Source organism: Plectropomus leopardus, chromosome 3, assembly GCF_026936395.1.
Source record: "Plectropomus leopardus strain MGB_pleo_1.0 chromosome 3, ASM2693639v1, whole genome shotgun sequence".
Classification (NCBI taxonomy): Eukaryota; Metazoa; Chordata; class Actinopteri; order Perciformes; family Serranidae; genus Plectropomus; species Plectropomus leopardus.
The window spans coordinates 8,873,890-8,885,832 of record NC_142178.1 but is presented as its reverse complement, the minus strand read 5'-3'; the positions used below and the strand labels follow the sequence as shown (position 1 = coordinate 8,885,832).

Genomic DNA, 11,943 nt, shown 5'->3' with positions numbered 1-11,943 from the left:
TGCAAGAAGATGCTGCTCTGTTGTCAGGGTTTACAAGTATAGATTTACCTCACATTGAATGGACTGTAGAGGCTTAATTAAGGGGCACATGCAGCATCAGGAGTCACGTCCACATTAGAGCAGGTGACTAAGAACTGACAGATAATGCTGTGTGTGAAGTGTTCCAAGTTATTTTTTTAATGTGTGTGTGTGTGTGTGTGTGTGTATCGTGTGCATTTGTTGGGAGAGTGAATGCATGCATGTGTGTGTCCAGACACTTAATGTTAAGAGTTTTACTTGACCTGATTCCTATCTGGACTGGCTTTCAGACAGGACCTAAATCAGCTATGAAACCCCATCTGCAAAGGGATTAGAGCAATTTTATGAAGCCAGCATATGATTGAGGGCCTTACAAGAAATATGCACACACTATGATATTCTTTGGACTTTTTAGTGACATTATTTATGACATGTTAGTTTGGGTGTCTTTGAATATTGGGATGGATGTGTCCCTTGCCCAATATATAATATAACTACTACTACTACTATTATATGTGTATATGTATAAGTATATATGTGTGTGTGTGTGTGTGTGTGTGTGTGTGTGTGTGTGTATAATTTTTCTAGATATTTTTCTTGTAGTTGTGCAGTAATTGGGGTTGAGTTTGCCTTGAGAAATAGTTAGCATTTTCTGTGGAATCAACACTAATATCTATAATACCCTTAAGATAAAATTGCCCTTATAGAGTATACCTCTCTGTGTTTATCCCAACATATATACAGTGGATTTAAATGAAGCCAACATCTAATTCCTACAGTTTTGGACAATCTCAAAAATCTGTTTACACTGACTTTTAATGTTAAGGAGAGAGATAAAACTTGGAAATACACCTCAAAAAATGAGCAGTGAAACAGAATTTTATTGGTAATATTTGTGAAGGTTTTACAGTTTGTAGTTAGCCAAGCTTCCCAGAGGGGATCAGTCTATTTTAACTGCATTAAAAAGCATTATTTTGACTGTGATGAGCAATTAGAGGAGCAGACACAACATAAGAAAAACCTTCACCATCAAACAGAATAGAATGCAATAATGCTGCAATAAAAGATCCATTATGTTCTTTATGATGTTTAACTTTATAGTAAGATTTGAGGCTGTAGTTTACGGTGGTGCTGTAATTAATTTCCTTTCACTGCAGATTAGTTGTTTACTGAAGATCAAAGCATTTATTTTTAAAGGAAGCTCTTTATGTAAAACATTTCCTTGTCTATGGTCTGGTCCTGGCTTGACTTTGACATAACTTAATCTTCAGCCACTTTGGTCCAGCTCTTTGAAGTTGGCCCTCATGTCAGCACGGAGAACGCCCATGATGTTCTCCATGGCTTGCTGCCCAGCAGCATCGAGATTTGCCTTTTCCACCAGGATTTTACCAACAATCTCTGTCAGCAGCTGAAGAGAAAATACAGTGAAAATTAACCAAACTGCTTTAAAGTCAGGTTTGAGGACAGAAAAAGGTGGAATGCAACAGATACTACTTCTAGCTTAAACAGACAACGTGGGAGAAAAGGATCACACCACAGAGATCTATAGCTGTGTCCCAATTTAGGGTCTGCTTCTTTCGGAGGACGCAGACCCTGAATTGGGACACAGTTTATCTATAATAAGGCATCACCCTCACCAAAAAGCTCTCCGCAGGGACCTTGTGTTGCTTGGCATGGGCTTGGATCAGAGGTTTCAGGATGGCATCATGTTTGCCTTTGGCCCTAAAAAGCTCAGCCATTTTCTTCAGCGCAGCTGCACCTAGGGCAGTTACATCCGCGTCACTTGTCAAGTCAGCCTGGGCAATGTCAGCAAACTTGGGGAACAGCTTTAGGGTATGAGGGTGCTGTTTGAATAATCTGAAAAGAAAAGCAAAATTTTGGATTCATCAGAAATAACCCACAAAACAGGGCTGTGGATACCACTAAGGTCACTGAGGTCATGTCCTTACATCACGAAATAAAACCTACTGAAATTATGATGGAACAGTTAAGTGAATGAATTAAAGCATCCAAGGTTGCTGTTTCCAATATCCTGGCTACTGCGAAGCATCTGACCCACAGGAAAGAACAATCTTGTCTTGTCAGAGCTACTCACCTGGTCAACAGGAGGTTCCCATGGGTGGCGTAGTCCGCCTCCACTGTAGCCCAATACTTGAGCACTATGTCGTAGTCATCCATGATCTGAGGAGACAGAGAAACGTGTCACAAAAATGCAGACTTGAGGACTGAAACCCTTCTGCTTGGGAAATGAAAGAACAATCATTAAAACCAATCACAAGTTCACGCCTCTTTTCACACCTCCATACGTCATGTAACTGTCCTGTTTGATTTGAGGGCAAACAGCCATTAGAAAATTAGAGGGCAAGTTAGAACTAGGAGTAGATGGAAACGTAAAATCAGTTGTTTTCTCAGAATCTGTCACATCTTTGTAGCCCTGAATGTGAGGTCACATCACTTGTACTGGCAGTTTTAATGCTCCTAAGGTTGTCACATTATAATAAAGAGTATGTAAAACATACGCATCTTTTTTTTTAAGAAATCTTCAATATTTCCTCATGGACAGATATCTGGATTTTTTTAAAAGTTGTTTTACCAACAGTATTTTGTTGTTTATAATATTTTTTATTTGATGACCTTGTCAATTCAAACTGATATATTTCTTATAACGTGATGTACCAAGAAAATCTCCACCAGGACATTTCTCCTGAACGTATAATAAATAAGAAGCATTAAGCATGTCTTTGCCAAACTAATTCTTCTCTATACTGTGCTTGTTATTGTATATCAGAGCCAGTAAGAGCATGAAGCAACACATCTTGATTCAAAGGTGCTAATACTGCTTCAGTAAGGTCATTCCAGTGCAAGGTTACATTCATTCACACCTACACCAAGATTTATGGCTCATTCTGTTGTTTTTATAATTGCCAGCTGAATGCAGTCTTTGAATTGTCTCTGCTTGGCTTTTCTCTTTTCTTTAGCTTTCTTTAATCGAAAACATTTGTGGCACATCCAATTGTCCATTTGGTTAATACACTCAGTCAGAGATTGTGTTTGACCATTGTCCCCTTGTGATATGGTTATGTAAATTTGTGTGTCGTCTGCATAATTATTGTAACGTATTTTGTTGCTTTCCATACTCTGAGCCGATGGAAGCATGTAGATGTTAATCAGAAGAGGCAATATAGAGCTTTGCAAAACTCAGCATACCATTTTTGTCTGATCAGATGTATAATTACCTATAGGCACAAAATAGTCCCTGTTGTTTCAGTAGGATTCAAACCAGTTTTGTACTGTGCCAATGGTTATATGTTGTGGCAGTCCGTGTCAAATGTAGCACTGAGTTCCTGTAATACTAAGACTGATACTCTGACACTGTGTTTAAATTCGGGCATAGTCATACATGAGCAAATGCAGGTGAGTGATCACACCTGCTGGGGCAATATTCATCCTGAATGCTGGCAGTGCCAGATCAGACACATATGGAAAGTGAGCTTGCTTGCTAAAATTACCTAGCATTGCTAATAAAAAAATAATAATATGATGTCTTTGGTACATTTTCCATTTTCTACCATTTTATGCCTGTTTCTCAACTCACTTCCTGCCAGGCAGCATCTCTTATGTGGGGCAGTTTGTATTTTTAATGGTGCTGACTGACAATATTGTCTGCTTTAACACAGGAACAGTCAAATCTCATCCACACATACTTCTTTGTTGGTGTTTGAGGACAGTGCGACTTCATCGGAAAAAGTTCACCAAAGTTGAACTCCAATTGACACAAAGATGCTTTAAGTAGTGGAAACAAGTGTTTTATTAACCCGTTTACTCACACTGAATTGAAGTCAATGGGGGGAGAATATTTGTCATTGTTTATTTCACTCCTTTGTGACCATTAACAGGTCCAGTGTGTAGGATTAAAGGTATCTGTTGGCAGAAATAAAATAAAATTTTCATAACTATGTTTTGATTTGTTTATAATCATTTGAATGGAGAAGGTCCTTGTCCATGGAGTCTGCCATGTTGTTCTATAGAAGCAAATTCTATTGCAAATGCTCACACATGGGAAGTAGGATTTTATAAATCTTCTTTTTTCTGATGTTGCATTGTAAAATCTCCCCAAAATTGGTAGCATCTATTTTATGTGAAATTCATTGTATTCCTTTTTTTAAACCCACCATGATGGGATTTTTACACACAAAGTGAGAAGCTCAAAATTGCCATTAAAAAAACAGCCAAAGATAAAGGTTTCCCACTTCTATTTGTAAACCCAATAGATACTTACTTTGTAATATAATATGTTAATTTTTTTTATGTGTTCCACTCTAAAAAGGGTTGTTTTTTTCACATTTGTCATAGATAATTTAACTTTTTCAAGGGACAAAAAACCCCATTGATTTTCATGTTACAATAAATATTAGGGAAAAATAAAATTCAAAGTTCCTTCAGTTTTGGTTGTTAGAAAATGGGTCTTAAATTTAATTCCAAGTGGCATTAGAAAGATTTAAAATATCTTAAGTCTAATTTACCTGAAGCTGCAGGAGGCCTGTCTTTAGTGTGTTGTTCTGTTTCTTATAAAGTAGTCTTGTGTGATGTTCTTCCCCTCCAGACACCAGATGGTGTGACCAATGCTACAGAGAGGCTGCTGACCATCCTGAAGGTGGCAGCCGGCCTTGTTCCCATGGCTACCGCTCTCTACCTGTCCAACCTGACTTGCTGCACCGTGCCCCCAGACATCGACCAGCCGAGCTTCGATTAGTTCCCGTGGATCTTTGCTTTTGTCTTGTCTGGCTTTTTCATGTCTATATTTATGTGTAGTTGTCCACTGTGACTGGACTTTCCATACTGATAACACATTTTGTATTTTATTTTCTCTCTTCATTTTACTCTACATGTTTGTGCTTTGACTATAAGCCACTGCAGTTTTCTGTCTTCTCCCTGCAGTCATCGTTTGTATTTTCCCATAAGTGCAGATCAGCACTACTGGTTTGTGAGAGGTTTTTAACCATCTGTGGGGTGAGAATTTGACACGTAATCACTTGAACTAAATAGCTAGAACTGAATACCGCACAAATATATTATAACTCACCACAATCAACCTCATAAACAGTTCTTCCTTTTGTTCCATGAAGAGCACAGCAGGTCTTTTTCACAGAAGACATTTTGACATGTCAAAGCAGAAAAACAGGTGTAAATAATAAGATTAAATTAGCTGTAGTTGTGACATCACAACTTTAAGGAGGTCTTAACAGCTTGTTTAAAGGCACAGTTTGTGAATTCAAACTGTATGCATTTCTCTGTATACAGAGAAATGCATACAGCATCAGAATACTTTCAAATTATTATGTGGCACTAACCTGCTTTATAATAAATAAAAACAAAACATGGAAATCTGAATTTTTCAACATGGCACCTTTCATAAATTGCATACTGATACACTTTGATTTCTCATTTAACAGTTAATATGCTAACTATCTGCTGGGCATTGACTTATACTGGTATAGTTAACATTTTTAGTGCCACAACGATCACATACAATACATAAACAAAACAAGTCTTACCTAGGTGATTTATAATTCTTTAAATTGGCTGGTTGTTCCTTTCCTTTGAAAGACAAATATACAGCTTTAGTTTGAATAAGTACATTGATTGTAAGGAACAAAATCTTTATTGGGAACAAGCCCTCTCACAGTTTAAGAAGATTGCAGGGTTCCCATAGAACAGATAATTCAGATATCGTGAGGTGAGAGTTTAAGGGGCCCTATAAAAATGGCTATGTCAGTTGTTCCCTGACCAAAATATAACCTAACTTTGGAGTGTTATTTAGCCCCTTTTTACAATGAGCAGTCATGGTTGTACCAATGGATGCCTTTGGTTGTGTAGTTTCACAGTGCGCCACAGCCTCTTAGAGACACTAAAGCAGTAATCGTATCAGGGTGCCTGTAATTGATTTGACCTCTGTGCCATCAGCCATTGGTCAGACTTCAGAGGGCGGACAATGTGGGGGGAGGCAGAGGTTTGCCCCCCTCCCAGAGTGTGACCACAGGAACTGTGCCTGGCATCACGTCTGCATACATGCACTGACACACACACACTATTAATAGTTAGATTATCATCATGGCAATCATCCATCGTACAATCAAACATTGTTTTGGCATCAAGTCACAAACTGTAAGGACATCAAGGAGGCTGTGGGATGTGAATGTCAATGATAACACAAATACCAACACTTTAACCCTCTTTTACACATTTACAGTAAGTCATCATAAATAGTAACACTTGACCAGCCATAAAAAAGCAGTGCCCTGAGCTCGATGCTCACGTGTTCACAATAATAATGCTATAATGTAGAGCTTTAACGTGTGTAATATTTATATTATATTCGTTGTCTTTTAGCATGTTAGCATGCCAACATTTGCTAATTAGCCAAAAGCATGGAATGTCATTCATTTTGCAGGTGTTTGTTCATGAGCCAAAAGACTAAAGAAGGGCTGTCAGAGTTAACACGTTAATTGCGATGCAATTTAGGTCTGTACATAATCCCGTTAATTGCCTGCTGACATTCCTGTCTTGAAGAGGCCATGCGGGGCGGGTTTTTTAAGCTAGAGTGACAATAGTGGTGTTGAATCAAACTAGAAGACCTGAGGAGTCCAGTAATTCCATGTTAGCGTCTCAGGAAGGGGGTTACCTAATGCTGTAAATTTAAGCTAAATTTTGACGATGGAAAATGGCATGGTCATTTCACAGGGTTGATCTCTTGAGATATCTAAATAAAAATGGGTTCTGTGGCTCGCCATGAGTCTTCCCTTTACAGAAAATGCTCACTTCATGTGAGTCCCACACAGTTTTTTGCTGTAATTTGATTCCTAATCAAGACAATCTTAGAAGAATTGATTTGCCTTGTCAACATGGGCTTCAAAACTGTTTTGTAATGCAAAATGCCTGGACAAAAGGAAAACTTGGCCTGATGATGGCACTAGATAGAAAGTCAGTGGATCAAAGTTATTACAATGAATGACTAAAGCAAACTACTTGATGGGTTGCTATGAAATTGTTATTATTATGCCTCTGTGACGAAGGGTTGCAAGAAGATGCTGCTCTGTTGTCAGGGTTTACAAGTATAGATTTACCTCACATTGAATGGACTGTAGAGGCTTAATTAAGGGGCACATGCAGCATCAGGAGTCACGTCCACATTAGAGCAGGTGACTAAGAACTGACAGATAATGCTGTGTGTGAAGTGTTCCAAGTTATTTTTTTAATGTGTGTGTGTGTGTGTGTGTGTGTGTGTGTGTGTGTATTGTGTGCATTTGTTGGGAGAGTGAATGCATGCATGTGTGTGTCCAGACACTTAATGTTAAGAGTTTTACTTGACCTGATTCCTATCTGGACTGGCTTTCAGACAGGACCTAAATCAGCTATGAAACCCCATCTGCAAAGGGATTAGAGCAATTTTATGAAGCCAGCATATGATTGAGGGCCTTACAAGAAATATGCACACACTATGATATTCTTTGGACTTTTTAGTGACATTATTTATGACATGTTAGTTTGGGTGTCTTTGAATATTGGGATGGATGTGTCCCTTGCCCAATATATAATATAACTACTACTACTACTATTATATGTGTATATGTATAAGTATATATGTGTGTGTGTGTGTGTGTGTGTGTGTGTGTGTGTGTATAATTTTTTCTAGATATTTTTTCTTGTAGTTGTGCAGTAATTCGGGGGTTGAGTTTGCCTTGAGAAATAGTTAGCATTTTCTGTGGAATCAACACTAATATCTATAATACCCTTAAGATAAAAATTGCCCTTATAGAGTATACCTCTCTGTGTTTATCCCAACATATATACAGTGGATTTAAATGAAGCCAACATCTAATTCCTACAGTTTTGGACAATCTCAAAAATCTGTTTACACTGACTTTTAATGTTAAGGAGAGAGATAAAACTTGGAAATACACCTCAAAAAATGAGCAGTGAAACAGAATTTTATTGGTAATATTTGTCAAAGTTTTACAGTTTGTTGTTAGCCAAGCTTCCCAGACGAGATCAGTCTATTTTAACTGCATTAAAAAAGCATTATTTTGACTGTGATGAGCAATTAGAGGAGCAGACACAACATAAGAAAAACCTTCACCATCAAACAGAATAGAATGCAATAATGCTGCAATAAAAGATCCATTATGTTCTTTATGATGTTTAACTTTATAGTAAGATTTGAGGCTGTAGTTTACGGTGGTGCTGTAATTAATTTCCTTTCACTGCAGATTAGTTGTTTACTGAAGATCAAAGCATTTATTTTTAAAGGAAGCTCTTTATGTAAAACATTTCCTTGTCTATGGTCTGGTCCTGGCTTGACTTTGACATAACTTAATCTTCAGCCACTTTGGTCCAGCTCTTTGAAGTTGGCCCTCATGTCAGCACGGAGAACGCCCATGATGTTCTCCATGGCTTGCTGCCCAGCAGCATCGAGATTTGCCTTTTCCACCAGGATTTTACCAACAATCTCTGTCAGCAGCTGAAGAGAAAATACAGTGAAAATTAACCAAACTGCTTTAAAGTCAGGTTTGAGGACAGAAAAAGGTGGAATGCAACAGATACTACTTCTAGCGAAACAGACAACGTGGGAGAAAAGGATCACACCACAGAGATCTATAGCTGTGTCCCAATTTAGGGTCTGCTTCTTTCGGAGGACGCAGACCCTGAATTGGGACACAGTTTATCTATAATAAGGCATCACCCTCACCAAAAAGCTCTCCGCAGGGACCTTGTGTTGCTTGGCATGGGCTTGGATCAGAGGTTTCAGGATGGCATCATGTTTGCCTTTGGCCCTAAAAAGCTCAGCCATTTTCTTCAGCGCAGCTGCACCTAGGGCAGTTACATCCGCGTCACTTGTCAAGTCAGCCTGGGCAATGTCAGCAAACTTGGGGAACAGCTTTAGGGTATGAGGGTGCTGTTTGAATAATCTGAAAAGAAAAGCAAAATTTTGGATTCATCAGAAATAACCCACAAAACAGGGCTGTGGATACCACTAAGGTCACTGAGGTCATGTCCTTACATCACGAAATAAAACCTACTGAAATTATGATGGAACAGTTAAGTGAATGAATTAAAGCATCCAAGGTTGCTGTTTCCAATATCCTGGCTACTGCGAAGCATCTGACCCACAGGAAAGAACAATCTTGTCTTGTCAGAGCTACTCACCTGGTCAACAGGAGGTTCCCATGGGTGGCGTAGTCCGCCTCCACTGTAGCCCAATACTTGAGCACTATGTCGTAGTCATCCATGATCTGAGGAGACAGAGAAACGTGTCACAAAAATGCAGACTTGAGGACTGAAACCCTTCTGCTTGGGAAATGAAAGAACAATCATTAAAACCAATCACAAGTTCACGCCTCTTTTCACACCTCCGTACGTCATGTAACTGTCCTGTTTGATTTGAGGGCAAACAGCCATTTAAGACTAAATTAGAGGGCAAGTTAGAACTAGGAGTAGTTGGAAACGTAAAATCAGTTGTTTTCTCAGAATCTGTCACATCTTTGTAGCCCTGAATGTGAAGTCACATCACTTGTACTGGCAGTTTTAATGCTCCTAAGGTTGTCACATTATAATAAAGAGTATGTAAAACATACGCATCTTTTTTTTTAAGAAATCTTCAATATTTCCTCATGGACAGATATCTGGATTTTTTTAAAAGTTGTTTTACCAACAGTATTTTGTTGTTTATAATATTTTTATTTGATGACCTTGTCAATTCAAACTGATATATTTCTTATAACGTGATGTACCAAGAAAATCTCCACCAGGACATTTCTCCTGAACGTATAATAAATAAGAAGCATTAAGCATGTCTTTGCCAAACTAATTCTTCTCTATACTGTGCTTGTTATTGTATATCAGAGCCAGTAAGAGCATGAAGCAACACATCTTGATTCAAAGGTGCGCAATACTGCTTCAGTAAGGTCATTCCAGTGCAAGGTTACATTCATTCACACCTACACCAAGATTTATGGCTCATTCTGTTGTTTTTATAATTGCCAGCTGAATGCAGTCTTTGAATTGTCTCTGCTTGGCTTTTCTCTTTTCTTTAGCTTTCTTTAATTGAAAACATTTGTGGCACATCCAATTGTCCATTTGGTTAATACACTCAGTCAGAGATTGTGTTTGACCATTGTCCCCTTGTGATATGGTTATGTAAATTTGTGTGTTGTCTGCATAATTATTGTAACGTATTTTGTTGCTTTCCATACTCTGAGCCGATGGAAGCATGTAGATGTTAATCAGAAGAGGCAATATAGAGCTTTGCAAAACTCAGCATACCATTTTTGTCTGATCAGATGTATAATTACCTATAGGCACAAAATAGTCCCTGTTGTTTCAGTAGGATTCAAACCAGTTTGGTACTGTGCCAATGGTTATATGTTGTGGCAGTCCGTGTCAAATGTAGCACTGAGTTCCTGTAATACTAAGACTGATACTCTGACACTGTGTTTAAATTAGGGCATAGTCATACATGAGCAAATGCAGGTGAGTGATCACACCTGCTGGGGCAATATTCATCCTGAATGCTGGCAGTGCCAGATCAGACACATATGGAAAGTGAGCTTGCTTGCTAAAATTACCTAGCATTGCTAATAAAAAAAAAATAATATGATGTCTTTGGTACATTTTCCATTTTCTACCATTTTATGCCTGTCTCTCAACTCACTTCCTGCCAGGCAGCATCTCTTATGTGGGGCAGTTTGTATTTTTAATGGTGCTGACTGACAATATTGTCTGCTTTAACACAGGAACAGTCAAATCTCATCCACACATACTTCTTTGTTGGTGTTTGAGGACACTGCGACTTCATCGGAAAAAGTTCACCAAAGTTGAACTCCAATTGACACAAAGATGCTTTGCGAGTGGAAACAAGTGTTTTATTAACCCGTTTACTCACACTGAATTGAAGTCAATGGGGGGAGAATATTTGTCATTGTTTATTTCACTCCTTTGTGACCATTAACAGGTCCAGTGTGTAGGATTAAAGGTATCTGTTGGCAGAAATAAAATAAAATTTTCATAACTATGTTTTGATTTGTTTATAATCATTTGAATGGAGAAGGTCCTTGTCCATGGAGTCTGCCATGTTGTTCTATAGAAGCACCGAACGGAGAAAAAAAAAACACTCTCTTGATATGGCTATTTGCGTTTTTGCTTTTCATGCATTGACCATCACAGTCCTCTGACAGTTTCAGTTTTGCAACTTCACCGCCAAATGACACTAAGTCCTTAATACGGTATATCTAAACTGTGGTTGGATAATGTAATGAGATTTTTTTATTTTTTTCATAAATTGTCTATGTTGTAATATATTGGCATTGCAAAAACATCTTGTTAAAATAGTGATGATGACAATAGTAATGATAGAATAATGATTTTGACTATGTTACCTCAGCCTCCCTGTCAGCTGTAGTGGAAAACCAAGCTAGAGGGACAAAAGAATCATTATACAAAATATACATAAGAATATCAGTGTAGATTTTAAAAAATATAGAATACATGTGGTATCACCGCTTTGACTGCAACTCATTTAAATGAAAAATTATGTCCTGTTTGTTCCCCCTGAGTGTGACCAGTGCCTGGTGTCACGTCTACATGGATGCACTCACACACACACACACACACACACACGTTATTAATAGTTAGCTTATCATCAATTACCATGGCATCATGTCAGAAACTGGAAGGACAATAAGCTGTCCATCGGATATGAATGTCAGTGCTAACACTAAAAACAAACTTTCATCCTCCCTCACACATTTACAGTAAGTCATCATAAATGGCCATCGCCACATACCTTTGGGCTAGCTTAAAAATGTGAGCAATCTCAATCAATCTCTGTGTTGTAATATTCAGGAGAGGAATCAAACTTGGAAATAAGAC

At 38.2% G+C, this 11,943-nt stretch overlaps 2 protein-coding genes across 2 annotated transcripts; both read right to left on the bottom strand.

Moving 5' to 3' along the window:
* Window positions 1–971: 971 nt before the first annotated feature.
* LOC121942173 (myoglobin-like) lies at window positions 972–2,253 on the bottom strand. The gene is made up of 3 exons (XM_042485310.2): window positions 2,114–2,253; window positions 1,656–1,875; window positions 972–1,426 (listed from the first exon to the last, which is right to left on the bottom strand). Exons 1-3 carry the CDS (start codon window positions 2,194–2,196, stop codon window positions 1,286–1,288), a joined length of 444 nt encoding a protein of 147 aa, XP_042341244.1. The 5' UTR covers window positions 2,197–2,253; the 3' UTR covers window positions 972–1,285.
* A 5,735-nt stretch (window positions 2,254–7,988) lies between these two features.
* On the bottom strand, window positions 7,989–9,383 carry LOC121939439 (myoglobin-like). The gene is made up of 3 exons (XM_042482459.2): window positions 9,223–9,383; window positions 8,765–8,984; window positions 7,989–8,536 (listed from the first exon to the last, which is right to left on the bottom strand). The coding sequence occupies exons 1-3, from the start codon at window positions 9,303–9,305 to the stop codon at window positions 8,396–8,398; spliced, it is 444 nt and encodes a 147-aa protein (XP_042338393.1). The 5' UTR covers window positions 9,306–9,383; the 3' UTR covers window positions 7,989–8,395.
* Between the last annotated feature and the right edge of the window lie 2,560 nt (window positions 9,384–11,943).